Here is a 15636-nt window from a genome sequence, read left to right as displayed (position 1 = left end):
ATGAACAAGATCGAGTGGAAGGTTTGGAACTAGAAGCAAACTTTCCATTCTTAGCAGCATTGACTAGAAACTTTGAATCATCAAGTTCAGATGAATTACCTTGGCGTTCATGTTGAATTATCAAAGAAAACACTTTGTTGATGGGAGGAAGAGGATCCATAATCAAGATCTGTGACTTGACTGTGGAAAAACGATCATTCAAGCCAGAAATGAATCTAACCGTCTGAAGTAAGGTGTGATTGCGTCTTGCAGTACGCATAGCTTCGCAAGAACAACGATGGTGACAGGTACAAGTAGGAATTGGAAGATACAACTCCAATTCCTCCCAAAGAGTCTTGAGATCCGAGTAAAATTCAGTAACTGAGCGAGTTTCTTGCCTCAAAGCACAGATTTCTTGCTGCAGCTCTGAAATGCGAACTAAATCTCCTTGAGAAAAACGTTCGCGCAGATCATTCCAAATATCTCTTGCATTTTCCATGAACACCACCGATTGAGCAATGGAAGGTGAAACAGAATTCAAGATCCATGAGGAAATCAATTGATTGCAACGATGCCAAGCACGATAAGCAGGATCAAAATCATCGGTTGGCATTGCAATAGTACCGGTAACAAAATCAAATTTCATCTTCGCGCCAAGTGCGCGCTTCATTGATCGAGACCATGAGTGGTAATTGGAACCGGTGAGAAGAGGAGTGACAACAACGGAGGTAGGACCGTCGCCGGGATGAACATAGTAAGGAGAAGAGTTGTCAAGAACGGGATCCGGTGGAGGACGAACCATTGCAAACGAAGAAGAAAAGGTAGTTACGGCGGAAGCGAAACGGTTATGGTGGAGAGAGAAAACAGTTACGGTGGATCGGTAAGGCGGTTGATACCATGTTAGAATCTAATGAAAAGAGAGAATTGAAAGTAAAATGGCTTTCATTATTGAATGAATGAGTTCAATGTACAACTAATGATCTATATATACAAGTGAAAAGCTCTATGCTAAGCTAAGCTACTCTAGCTATATACAATAACTTGTTCTACAAGTTAGTTACAATCATCTTGTATTAGCTTGCAATGTGTTGATCATAATTATCACTTAACAATATATGTTAGCAAGTAGAGTTGGATAATCCCAATGCTATGATGTATCATAGCCTATGTTGCAGTTTTAACAGATTAAAAGTATTTAGAGTTTATCTTATCCACATTATACGATACTAAAGTCTTTCAACAATTAATATAATTTTAAGTATAAAAAGAGGGCTGGTTTGCACATGAATTGATCAAACAGTAAAACACTATTTAACCCTTACATTAACTATAAAGAAATGTGTTTAAAGAATAAACTCTAGTTCTGCCAAGAAAGAACAATGAACGTCAAAAGCTCATAAATACTTTTTTTTTTGACAAATATGACTATTGATGCTACAATTATTTGCTAACCTTCAAGCAAACAGTTTTGGATAAATATGACTCCACAGGACCTTCAAACTATTAATTCTTTCACTTTCTTAATGTCAATTGATTGCTAACTTCAAATGTCATTAGGCCATGGCTCGGATCGACACAGTAGTATCAAATACATTATTACACAAAAAAAATTACGGATATACCATCATCATAAAACATGCAACACATAGTGAGAAGCAAATGTGAAAATTCCCACTGGAACAAGAAAATCTTTGTGTGAACCCACAATGATGAATCAAAGACTCAATGTCATAAAGGAATAGCCAATATGGAGTCATCACAATAAGGCACATTCCTAAACAGTTTTACCAACGAAATGGGAAAATCTAGAGTAATATCAGTTACTAACAAGCACGATAGCAGATGCAATCCACGGAAAACGCAAATGGTATCCAGCATCAGACATTTAAAAACCCATTATTAAACTATAGGTCTTTTTCAGGGCTCTTAAAAGCATAAATTAAACAACAAAACAGTCAACAAAGACGTCTAACAATACCCTAACTTCCATATTGCATCCTCATGCACAGCATTCACACCTGCTTGCATGGCAGTCACATCAAGCTGTAAAACAGGTACATACACATCAATGAGCAAGAGAAACAGTTGCAACAAAATAAATGAATCCTAGTCGGAAAAGCAGTAAAAAAAAATATAAGGTGCACAAGTAAAACGTATATTTAAATTAGAATTAAAAAATCATTTAGTTGCTTAAATTTTGGCTTAGTTCTTATAGAAATGGAAATGAATTCGACTTGTAATAAAATAAAATGGAAATGAATTTGACTTTTCCAAATGGGGGTGCATTTAGAAGACAGTGCCGGTTCATTGAAAAATCAATGATTGAAATTTAAATGACTATATAATTAGTTAATTTAATCCCATTGATTCTTAAATGAATAGTGGCCATTTCATTTTATTCTCTATGCACCCCTTCACTATAGAGGAGCCAAATGGAAATACGTCTCTTTTTTATGAAAAAAGAAACAATGAAAAGTAGAGCCAATTCGTGTCTAATGAAACAAACTTTGAGACAGGTTACAAATAAAATATAAATATTTATTTTCACTCTTAAATAAATCACAAAATATCATAAACAAGACTGGCCAGCATCATAAATATTAAAGGAAGATGTTTCCTATACTAACCATTGCTATTCACCACAGATGAGGATGCAATACAACCAAGGTAATTACCACCAGTCACCGACAATATATTGCCTGATCAATGAAGGGAGGAATTTGTTTTATTTCAGTGCCGAGTTCTTGCTCAATCCTATACCTGGAAAACATAGATAGAAACACATCAGAAATCTGCGCCAAGTATCTCTGAAATTCATATAACAGAAATACTTACAAATTGAAGCGATCCTCATAGGTTATCAAGTTCACTGCTAAACCAAGGTGTCCAAACCTCCCTGATCGACCAACCTGCATATCAACAGAACATGCATGAAGACACATACAGAGAAACATTATCAATGGTAGAGGAAAAGGCAGAAATCAAACATACATACCCTGTGCAGATATGTTTCTGAGTTCTTGGGAAAATCAAAATTAATAACAACATTCACTGCTTGGATATCTATTCCCCTAGTGAAAAGATCTGTTTCAAAATGAGAAGAAAACAAAGAGTTAATCATCAGGTTGGTTAAAATAATAAAAAAACTAACCAGCTTTTTTTACCAAAAAAAAAAAAAGAATCCAACAAGCTTTAATTAGGAATTTATATGAAACAGAAGATTTAGAACACACATTATCGCTCAAAATATCATCATTGCATCAATGAATTACATTAATCATATAAATGTAAATTATGCGACTATTAACATTTAAAACTGATTTCTAACAAATATTATAGTATCAGAAAATAAAGGAAATACAGACCAGAAACAGTTAGATATTTAAGAAAGTCATAGAAAATACAAAACACTCATGTCATCTATAGCAGGAAGCTGAACTGCAATTAGCATACCGGTACAAACAAGATTCCTGCAGGCACCATTGCGGAAGTCGTGAAAAACTCTATTACGGTGGTCTTGCAACATCTTAGCATGGATATAGAAACATGAATACCCTAGTTCTGTGATTTTCTTGGCAAGGAGTTCAACCCGGTTCACAGAATTGCAGAAGATGATTGACTGGTTTATTTGCAGCTGTAATAGAAGCCAGTATTACTACATAACAAAATCTCGCAAATAAAAACATCTAAAATATTTTAGCATGGGCGACATATACCTTAGAGAAAAGAGTATTTAGGCAGTGGACCTTCTGCCTCTCCTCCACAAATGCATAAAATTGTGTAATACCCTTCAGAGTTAGTTCATCCATAAGGTTAATGATATACGGTTTACGAAGATATCTATCATTGAAGTCCTTTACAGTAACAGGAAATGTAGCTGAAAACATTAGGATTTGACGGTTTGAGGGAAGAAATTGAATCAGCTGTTCTATTGAAGGTTGGAACTCCTGGGAGAGAAGTTTATCAGCCTGAGACAGAGAGAAAAGAGAAAATGTTTATCAAAGATGAAGATGTTCAGCTATATGTTTACAACAGAAACAAGAGATGCAATATACAAAGTTTGTTGCATCAGCTACAGAGTTTAAAAAGTCAACTTAGACAAGGATAGAAAGTCCTTACCCTAGCAGACCAGACAAAAACAATAGAAATATATCACACAATATCAAACATTCTTTCCTTACTCTCATCGTAAGTCCTCGTCTAATAAACAATATTATGCTTCTCTACAAACGCTATATAAATTAGTAGATTTCAGGTAAACTGTCAATACCTCATCCATGACAAGCATAGAACAATCTTTCAGAACACAGACACCCTTCTTTGCAAGATCCAATATTCTTCCTGGAGTACCAACTAGCAGATGAACAGGTTGATATAAACGCATAATGTCATCTTTCAAGCTGGTACCACCTGTTGTGACCATAACTTGAATTTGCAAATGCTTTCCAAGCTCTTTACACACTTGAGATGTTTGCAAAGCCAATTCTCGTGTTGGAACCAGTATAACAACTGTATGAGAGGACAAAACAAAAGGCAATGGTCAGGGTAGAACCTAAAATCAATTCTTATTAAAAAAAAAGATATGAAATAACTAAAATCATCATTGAATAATGAAAGCATACATCTATACAACAAAACATATCCTTTGCTATTTGTTACGAAACAAAATAGAAGAAACGGTAGACCATTACACAATTTTGTCATGTAATTATCTATAAATAATAAATGAACAGTTAATATATGAACAAGGAACAATTAATGGATACACAAAAGACTATAGTAGCCTCACATAACTTATAGTAATTCATCTCATGTTTATATTCTTAACAATAGTAACAGCTTATCCAATAAAAATATGTTGGTTTAAAGGAATTTCCAAAATTTATGGTAAAAATGAAAGAATAATCCAGGAACAAATTACTCCCAAAACTTAATTATTATTCTGGTCAAAGTGCTGAAGACAGATATGTAGTCAAACTTGTTCTCTTTGAATATTCAATATTCACAAAAGGATATTGCAAAAATTCTATTTCCTTTACTTTTAAAATTTAATAAGATAACACTACTGAGCGCTGCCGCTGAGACAAAACAAGGCATAATCATCTCTACTAGACTTCAGAGCATCATGTAAACAAAGAGAAGGAAGCCCACCTTGAATAATATTATTATCTTGATCAATTTTTTCCAATGCAGGAATGCAAAACGCAGCTGTTTTGCCTGTTCCATTTTTAGCCCTAGCAAGAATGTCACTACCAGTAAGGGCAATTGGAATGCTTTCTTCTTGGATTGGGGATGGCCTTTCAAACCCCTTCTCATATATTCCCATTAGCAGCTCACGCTTCAAAAAGTAATCCTCAAACTCATTTCCTTTAGTTGCTGTCACGTCCTGGGGTAAAACAAATATCAAAAGGTCAAGACTAACACAATGTTTAAATGACTAACCCCAAGATGGTAACATTTATCGGGCAATGAAAAGGATATTATGAATATCTGTTGAAATATAGCCACAAACGGACATCTAGCACTTAATTTAGGATGCAAAATATGATCTATAATTATAATAATATTTAAAGAGCGACAATGAGTAGAATTTGAGATTATTTCCTTGATTTATAGATGTGTAAGAAATTATCAATATTTCAAGAATGTGCAGTTTGACAAGCATGTTAATACACCAAATTTTCAAACTCTTAACTCGTCTAATAACTGAAAAATGACATAGTAAATCAAATGTCTAATAGTGCACGGGCCATAAGGTTCTAACAATGACATGAATAACCAAAATGAAAGCAGAAACCTATGCAGAGAATCAACTCCAACAAAGGATATGTACTGTTCCGTACACACTCAAAGATCTTAATTCTCAAACAAAATATATGACCAGAACATAATGCATATTTTACATAAACAATCACTTGGAATATATATGAGAATAACTTTTAATTGTTCAGAAACATACCTCTGTCCTATAGCGTGTATCAGCTGGTGGAAGCTTTAGTCTTGCCTTCCAATCTTGTGAACTAACAAACAAATTCAATTCAGAATAAAATTAAAAGACATTCTTACCTTAGAAAAGAACAATTGCATTAGCTTTATCGGCCAGTAAAATAAAATAATTGAATTTTACACGTTGGTTTGAAATCTTTCACAAACTCATAATGGAGCAAACATCAATCCATATCATATTAGATTCACAAAGCAAGGCATTAGAAATTGATTGTAGACATCATCAACTCAATTTTGCATTAGAGATTAACGATACAACAGAAACCAATACAATACCAGTTATGTTAGACATCTAGTTTTGGGAAGCAAAGCATCAGAGATTTAGAACCTAGAACCACAAAACACAATCAAGCATTCCAGGTTCACTGTTCCAATTTTAGTTTCAACAATCATTTACGGACCATGATAATAACAAAATCATCTAAAACTCTTGATTACATGAAGAAAAAAAATTCTAATTCAATTCTTCACAAGATAGAAAAAGAAAACAAAATCAAGAGTCACTAGTTCACTACACTCTAAGAAAGAAGGATAAAATTCTCAAGCTATCAAAATTAGACATAAGCCATATCAAAAACATTAACAGAAACTATCCTATATAAGAGGATATGATTCCCTCCAACAGTTACATATCATCTGATAGACTTAAGCAAACAACCGCGCACACACAAATAGAATAGAATAATAGATAAACATCAAAAAGGTGTCAATGACATGCCCTAACATAAACAATTCAAAATTCAACAACACAAACACATAAAAACTGTATTTCATTATTCCATCAAATTGCATATGCTGCCTAACAAAAACACAGTCAGACCCTTATTACAAGACAAACACAAACAAATAAATAAATGTATAATAATAATCATAAAACAAAAAATCAAAAGACCAAAGAGCACCGCACCTAGTGTCGTTTGCTTCAGACTGTACAGTCTTCTCAACCTCCTCGACATTGTTGGTGTCAGTACCACCCAACTGGTTCCTTCTCAGCCACTGTTGTTGTTGTTGTTGCTGCTGCTGTTGCTGATACTGATGATTCTGTTGATTCTGCTGCTGGTATTGTTGTGGATTCTGATTTTGCACCATGTGCCTCTGCACATACTGTTGTTGTTGTTGTTGTGGCCTCTGTTGATACCCGGTGTTCGAGTTCAAACCACCACCACCACCTCGCCCTAACCCGATCCCAGGTGGATATCTACCTCTGTTGTTCATCCTACCGAAAAAATCTCTACCCAAAAAGAATGTACAAGAAGCTAATAAACTGAACTAAGAAGCTAGGGTTTCTTCTTCTGGGTAACTGAAACGAGAACTATAGCCGAACGAACCCCTGGAACGATGATTTCTCAAAATGGGGTTACGATTAAAACCTAAACTGACGAAATCTGAGAAGAAAAAAGTGAAATTTGTAAGGGTATGATGATACAAGTACAAGGATCTCCCAAAAAAATTGGGTAGGGTTTCGATTTAGACCGAAATTGAGAGAGGAAAAAGGGGATTTTTGTACAGATCTACAGGTGTTTGAGGGTTTGAGGATTGAAATTGAATCGAGGAAAGATTTGTTGAGGGAAATCGAATTATTGATTTGAAGGGTTAGGGTTTGTTGTTTGATTTGATTCTATGGTGTGTAGAAACATTTCGAATTTGTTTCTCTAATAACTTTCTTGTGTTTGGAGAGGAGTAAGAGTAGACTGGGTTTGTTTTTTCGAACACTGTGTAATAGAAACCTATTTTCCAATTTTGGTGAAATAGTTTTACACTCTCTTCTTTTTTTTATTTACCAAAAAATAGATTTTTTTTTTCAACATAAGCTTATAAGTTTTAAGATATGACCCATAAATTAAAAATATAATAATACGATTCTTTGTGGTTTTTACGACTTATATTATTATATGCAATATTATTTTTATATTTAATTTATATATTATAATTTTTTTGCCCATCTAAAATATTTTTTCTACTTTCGCCTATGATTTTTTTTTTTACAGCGGAGCTAAGGATCGAACTTGGGACCTCATTCATATTACTCAAATCTCTCACTACTAGATCAAATCTAGTGGCTTGTCTACGATCATTTTTCATAACAAAGAATCATAACAAAATATTTTTTCTACTTCCACCTACGATCTTTTGAAGATTTTAGGTTTATATTTAAGATAAAGAATCATTAAGATATCGTCAAGATTTATAATTTATATTTTCGTTTGCAATATTTTAGGATTTTTTTAAAAAAAATTAGAGACTAATTTAAGGACTCGTGCATTCGCATTGGTCACTGATTTTTATTCGATATTTAAGTTTGTCATTATATTATGGTAGAAAATTTATTTAGAATAAAAAATTTAAAAATTTGTTATATAATATTATTAAAATATAAGTGAAACTATTGTGCTATTTTTTTGTAAAATTTATTAAATGAATAAACTTGATTATAATTATCAATGATAAATTATCCAACTTTTATGTATTCATCACAAATAATAGTCTCGTGTATATTTTTAACAAAAAATTAGAAATTTGATTGTGAATATTAAGGATAATTTAGTAAATTTGATAGTAATTAACTTTATTATTTTATTATTATATTACTAGTTTAAAGACCGATGCATTCACATGAGTGTATTAATTTTTATTCGATATTTGAGTTTGTCATTATATTAATGTAGAAAATTTATTTAAAATTAAATATCTAAAAATTTGTTATATAATATTGTTAAAATATAAGTGAAATTATTGTGTTAATTATTTCTTATAGACTTATTTATTCAATTTTTTTGTTTCAGTGACAAATAATAGTCTTGTGTATATTTTTAATCAAAAATTAGAAATTTTATTACGAATATTTAGGATAATTTAGTAAGTTTGATACTAACTAACTTTATTATATTATTATTAATGATTAGTAGTAAACTTTGTAATAATATTATTTATGCTTCGTTTATAAAAAAAAGTTGTTTGTGTTTCTTTTCTTTTTTTGATGAAAAATATTTTTATAGATTTTTTTTAATTTCTATATTCCTATTTTTATGGGTTTTTTTTCCATAATTTTTTTATTGTTTTTTTTTTCCTATTTTTATATATAAATTTTTTTGTTTTGTTCCTATCTATAATCTGTTTTGTTGCTATTTTTAATTATATCATCTTTCTATATTTTTTTTTTAATATTATTTGTAGTGAAATTACAATGAAGGATATAAAACTTGCAACGTGGTTAAAAGTAATAAGGATAAATTAGTAATTTTGGTGGTAATTTTTTTAATTAATATATTAGTAATAGTAATAGATTATTTATATTTCTTTTATAAAAAAAATTTGTTGATGTTTCTTTTTTTCTTTTTTCTTTAATGAAAAATTGTTTATGTTTTTCTTTTTCGAATATTGTTTTTTTATTTTATTTTTTTTGACAAATGTTTTTTTATTTGTATATTCCTATTTTTATGCGGTTTTTTCTTATTTTTTCAGCAATTTTTTTTATTGACTAAACTTTGTATAATTTTTTTATTGTTTTTTGTTCTTCCTATTTTTGTGTATAGATTGTTTCTTTATTGACTAAACAATAGATTTTTTTTTACAGTGACTAAACAATAGATTGTTTCTTCCTATTTTTGTTTTTCTACAATTTTTTTATTGACTAAACTTTGTATAATTTTTCTATATTGTTTTTTTATGTTTCTTTTTTTATTGTTTTGTTCTTATTTTTAACCATATCTTCTTTCTATATTTATTTTATATTTTTTCAGTGAAATTACAATGAAAGATATAAAACTTGTAACGTGGTTAAAAGTAATAAGAATAAATTAGTAACTTTGGTAGTAATCAGATTTAATATATTAGTAGTAGATATAGTTTAAAAATATGTTTTGAACTACAATTTAATTCTTTAAAAATATGTTTTGTACCACGGTTTAATTCTATATATAGAGATGTAATGAATGAATAAGATAATGAGTATTCTCTATAAAAAAATAAAAATCAAGGAGAGTATTCTCATTCTTACAAAAACAACAGTTTCCGCGATACAAACACAACAAACCTGGTCAAAAACATATAATTAGGTATCACTTATTAGAGTGTTCTTCACGTTGACTTAGGGTGAGTTGACCCTAAAGAGTCCGAGTTGTTCCTTATCAATTTAATCAATTTTTTCTTTTTTTAGTTTTTATAAAAGAAGGAAAAAAAATCTTTTGTTTCTTTTTTTTTTGGACCCAAAAGGAAAAATAATAAATATAAAATAAAAAATCTGAATCTGTAATAAATAAATAAAATAGACATATCGTGGATTGTGGTCTTGTACTTACTTTGTTGCATTTGTGTTAGCATGGTGAATAGATGGATTATATTGAGCACACTTTTTTTCATCATCTATTTTATGATTATAAGTGGTTGGAACACCTACATCATCAACCGGTCTGATCCTGTAAGTTTTTCTTCAATTCCTTCATCTTCTCTTCTTTGTCATTGCTGTTAATTTATACTTACATCAATCAATATTAGTTCTCGTTACGTTATGCTTCTTATTTAATGACCATTATTTTTATATCAATGTTTATGTTTATTTGTGTGTACGTAGTTAATCGTATCCTCCAATATATTTTTCTTTTTCTGAACAAAATGATGGCATGAAAACCTCAGTGTTCATGGACATGGCATCAATGACATGACCAGAAACTAAATTCAAACAAATACCATACAGACAAACGACAAGATTTCGGAGGATTATCTAACAAATGAGATTTTTATTGGGTACATGATCCACAAAGAAAATAGTTTTAATTTATAATGAATTCTTTGCCACTTGCGCTTACCTTTCGAGTTGGAACACGTGAGTTCACCATGGTCTAAGAAAGTCTTGTTGAGACACGAGGGGCATTAAGGGGATCATCCACATTAAGGTTTTAGGTTAAAGTGTGGTGTCCAACTCACTTGTAGAGTTGTTCTTAAGCTCAATATGAATGATCCCCAACATAGTCACCTGGTTCGCAATTCGTTCCGGTATGTGGTACGGGTTCTTGTACGCGGTACGCAACCCTCAAAGTATTCGGTACGCAAGGAGGTATACATAGTCGGTACCCTATTTCAGTTCGTGGTACGTTCAATCGGTACACTATAAATTAGAAAGACTATTTAGTTGTTAAAAAGTAAGTGGCTGAGTAACAATGTATGAAGTTTGAAAAGTTTAAGTCCCACATTGATGGTGTTAGTAAACATGGAGGCAATTTGGCTATAAATAAAGTAGTGTTAGTTTATTGATTCACAGTACATCAGAGTGCAATTGATTAGTTGCCACATGGTAGAGTACCGCGAATTGGTTCGCGAATTATGACGAACCAATACGTAAAAGTACAGTGAACCGGTATGCGCGAACCAATTTGCGGTTCGTTGGCTCTGTGGTGACCCTCTCATGACCCAACAAGTATCAGAGCCGATGGTTCGATGAAGGGTTCGACTGCCTCCTTGTATCGAAAGTTTTCCCGACAAAGATGGTCAGACGGCGTGTCCCGTTGAACAGCGACAACGACGGTGCAAGTGTAGTGTAGCTACCCATAAACCTAACACCTTAAAGTTTTGAGTTAAAGTATGATGTCCAACTCACTTGTAGAGTTGTTCTTAAGTCCAATATAGATGATATCCGGCTACCGCTGGTGTGACCCAACAAGTCTATGATTCATAGATTATGCGGAGACATTGATTGATTAGCATATATATTATATATAAGGGTCATGCTAACCGGTGCCCCCGGGGCACTTGTTAAGAAAACCAAAAACAGAAAGTTTTGAAAAGAAAAGAATACTTTTTAAACTTTCGAGGAGTTGACTGCACAAACTCCAATGCCAAATTACTATTTTTGCATCCTTAACCAGTGCCCGGGGGCACTGTTTAGCATTTTCCTATATATATATAATTTTTTAAGTGTTTGTTTTATTGCAGAGGAATAATGGAGAGGAGAAAAAAAAAATCAAATCTCTCTTGATCTTATTTTAAACACTTATATTTAATATGTATTTTTCATACAACCTCCTTTTAGAGTCCCCCGGATTTTAAGTCCCCCAGGTTTTATGTGTTGTCCTCTCTCTTTTTTCTAATATAATTGTTAATTGAACTATATATGAAAAAGAAAATAAGAGAGAGAAAATATTAGATGAATGATCAAGATTATGGCAGCATGAGGAACGTGAGAGAAAGTAATTGTAATTCGAAAACTTTCCCGTCTTTATATTTTGAGGGTCAAAAACATTTGACGATACTCGCAGTTCGGTTTTTAAAACATTCATTGGCCATATATAATTTCTCATATGCACCAACATTAATTCATCTACACAAGTGATAACACAATTATTTTGCTTCTTGTCTTTGATCAGATCAAAACAACAAGCACTTCTCCTACCAAAACAATTACAAACATCAAAAGGCAAGAAATCAAATACACACTAAATTGCATCAATGGCAGCCAGACAAGAACCTGTCCAAGGGATCATTCCCTATTTCAAACATTCAAACAAGATCAAGATTCATCATTAACTGCATCAACATGTCCAGAGCACTTTAGATGGATTCATGAAGATCTAAAACCATGGAAGAGTGTAGGAATCACAAGGGAAATGGTGGAGAGTGGAAAAAACATTTCACAGCTTAGAATTGTGATTAAACAAGGAAAAACTTATGTAGAAACTTATGGAGATTCATTTCAAACAAGGGACCTGTTCACTGTATGGGGAATAGTACAACTTTTAAGGTTGTACCCTGGAAGAGTACCAGATTTGGAGCTATTGTTTGAGACTGGTGACAAAACTGTGTTGGATAAACAAAAGTTTCAAGCTGTGACACCACCACCTATTTTTAGTTATTGTGGACAGAATAATGCTCTTGATATTGTCTTTCCTGATTGGTCCTTTTGGGGTTGGTAAGGCTTCTATATTCAATTACTAGTGTATGTTTGATATCACCATATGTTAGAATCACGGTGACTCAGCAGAAGCTACTATTGAGTGTAGCTTTTGAAAAGTCGATCACTGTAATTCTGATATATCAAATGTAATATCAAACATTGGCTTAACAGTTTTGGTGCATAATTGAATTGACAGTGAATTTCACAGACATATACAAAGCTCTTAAATGTAATTATTGTTTAAACACTGGCAGTTTGATTCTATCGAAGTCTCTGTGAATCCAAACATGTACTTAGAGAATCTCCAAGTTAATTTGGAAAAAATATTTTGTTTATATATATGTTTTGTGACTACAAATTCTTACACATTATTTATTTTGTTTGAATTTTCAAGGGCTGAGACTGGAATAAAACCTTGGGAGAAAGTGTTGAAGGACATACAAGAAGGCAACAAGAAGATCAAATGGAAGGATAGGGTACCCTATGCTTTTTGGAAAGGAAACACACATGTGTCCTCAACAAGGTATAAGCTTAGGATGTGCAATGCCACAGACCAACATGATTGGAATGCTCGTATATATTCACTGGTAAATATATAATTTATCAAATGAATAATATTATATATCAAATGTTTTATGAAAACCTTATATTAATGAATATTATTTGTTTTTAGCACTGGGATAAGGAAATTGAACAAGGGTTCAAGAACACAAAATTAGAAGATCAATGTACACACAGGTAATTAAGTACTTTTTTCATGCTTTTTTGTAACTTATTGTTATTATTTATTAAAAGATGCAGTTATATAGATTTTTTTATCTCGGCCGTTAATCTGATATCACACGATTTAAAAGATAGGACAACATAATCAATTAAAATAATTTCAGCTATTAATTTGAAATCAGACGATTAAGATCGAAAACTGGGTGACGGAGTTACTGCACCAAATTGAAATCCAATTTGTTACCTTTAGATTTGTCACTAATGTAAATTGTTGCATTTCATGTGTTACTTTTCATGTGAAGGTACAAGATTTATGTTGAAGGGGTATCATGGTCAGTGAGTGAAAAATATATAATAGCATGTGACTCAATGACCTTGATCATAAAGCCAAGATATTATGATTTCTTTTCAAGAAGCTTAGTACCTCATAAGCACTTTTGGCCCATCAGCAAGCAAAACATGTGTGAAGATATTAAGCATGCGGTAGATTGGGGCAATACACATCCAAAGAAGGTAATCTAGCTATATATTCAATTTAACCTTCATACTCTAATATTTACTTCACAAAAAAAGACAATAATTTAGATTTTTATTAATATAATAGAAGAAAATATAGTAATTCAAAATTCTCTTCTTTTTTTTTTTTTTTGGTTAGCTAACCTAGTAGCTATAATTTCACCTTTTAAAGGTGAATAAGTTGAGTGTTTAGGGTTCGAACCTCGACTCTTGGATATAAAATGCGATATTCCTACCAACTGAGTTAAGCTCATGAAAACGTAATTCAAAATTCTCTAACATAAGAAGAGTGTGATGAAATCAATCTTAGAAAACCCCATCTTCATAATCATTTTAATTGTAGCTGAATATTTTTTGTATGCATAATTCAACAGGCAAAAGCTATTGGTAGAGAAGGGACAAAGTTCATAGAAGAGAATGTAAAGATGAAGTTAGTGTATGATTATATGTTACATCTATTGACTGAATATGCAAAGCTCTTGAAATTTGAACCAACCATACCTTCAGAAGCTTTTGAGGTTTGTTCTGAAAATTTGGCATGTCCAGTGGATGGTATTTGGAGGGGATTTATGGTTGATTCCATGGTTAAGTCACCAAGTGATACACCTCCATGTACAATTATTTATTGATGACAAATAAGCTATGAAAGGATAATTATATTTTAGTACATTGTAGACTTTTTTTTTAAACAAGAAACAGAACACTAGTACAATATATTATATAATACATACACACACAATAATGTGGACAGCAAGATATATTTGTGAGAAGTTTTGACTTAGTCATATTTTTGTTATATTTATGGACTTGATTTTTTTTATTTTTTTTATCGCATCGCAATTGCAGTGTGATTTTAATTCACTCACGTATACGGCCGTATTGTAACCGCATTATAAGCCACATTAGAGGTTTTAGGCGATGTTCGTTCAAATGTTATCATCAAAAAATAAAATTTATGAACTTCAAATCCGAATTTGTGTTAAATCTAAAGAAAAATCTTACTTTTAACAATATATCGACTGTGTATTTTAAACACATTCAAATTAATGTTTATAGAATAAACTAAGACTATGCAATAGTGGATAATAGTGTAGTTACATAGTAGTTTTATTATATATAGTTTGTGAAATTTCAATACAATTTCACGCCACAACAACAGCATTGCGTGCTGCAGCAACCACAATGACCGCATTCGCAACAACCACAACCGTTACTACCACATCCGCTACCGCAATTTAAAATCTTGAAACGGAAGCACATGTGTCTATACCATGTGAGTGTCAGACCTTGAAATTGAAAGGGTCGGTGCCACATAGTCATAGATTATACATGAACTAGAGTGTTTTTACAGAATTTTGAAAATGATCAAGTTTTTTTTCTTTCAATGTTGTTCTTAAATCATTCCCAAAACCCGGTTATTAAATAGATTTCTAAAGGAAACCTCTCCAATTCTGAAGCCTCTCCACCGAACAACATTCATAGAGTGACATCGTCATCAATTGGATGTTAAAAGGTCCAGTTCAATT

At 31.9% G+C, this 15636-nt stretch overlaps 2 protein-coding genes across 2 annotated transcripts; one reads left to right on the top strand and one right to left on the bottom strand.

Annotated features, from left to right (window-relative positions):
- Positions 1–1589: 1589 nt before the first annotated feature.
- Positions 1590–7740, bottom strand: LOC123888942 (DEAD-box ATP-dependent RNA helicase 8-like). Its single transcript, XM_045938109.1, has 10 exons — positions 6893–7740; positions 5939–5999; positions 5131–5365; positions 4250–4488; positions 3696–3947; positions 3433–3613; positions 2975–3063; positions 2815–2888; positions 2607–2739; positions 1590–2022 (listed from the first exon to the last, which is right to left on the bottom strand). The coding sequence occupies exons 1-9, from the start codon at positions 7198–7200 to the stop codon at positions 2661–2663; spliced, it is 1518 nt and encodes a 505-aa protein (XP_045794065.1). The 5' UTR covers positions 7201–7740; the 3' UTR covers positions 1590–2022; positions 2607–2660.
- A 3193-nt stretch (positions 7741–10933) lies between these two features.
- On the top strand, positions 10934–14739 carry LOC123891910 (O-glucosyltransferase rumi homolog). The gene is made up of 6 exons (XM_045941779.1): positions 10934–10977; positions 12308–12886; positions 13266–13458; positions 13545–13609; positions 13897–14107; positions 14485–14739. Exons 1-6 carry the CDS (start codon positions 10934–10936, stop codon positions 14737–14739), a joined length of 1347 nt encoding a protein of 448 aa, XP_045797735.1.
- Positions 14740–15636: the final 897 nt, after the last annotated feature.

Source organism: Trifolium pratense, linkage group LG6 (assembly GCF_020283565.1).
Source record: "Trifolium pratense cultivar HEN17-A07 linkage group LG6, ARS_RC_1.1, whole genome shotgun sequence".
Classification (NCBI taxonomy): Eukaryota; Viridiplantae; Streptophyta; class Magnoliopsida; order Fabales; family Fabaceae; genus Trifolium; species Trifolium pratense.
The sequence above is the reverse complement of the archived record's forward strand: the minus strand, read 5'-3'. Positions and strand labels throughout refer to the sequence as shown.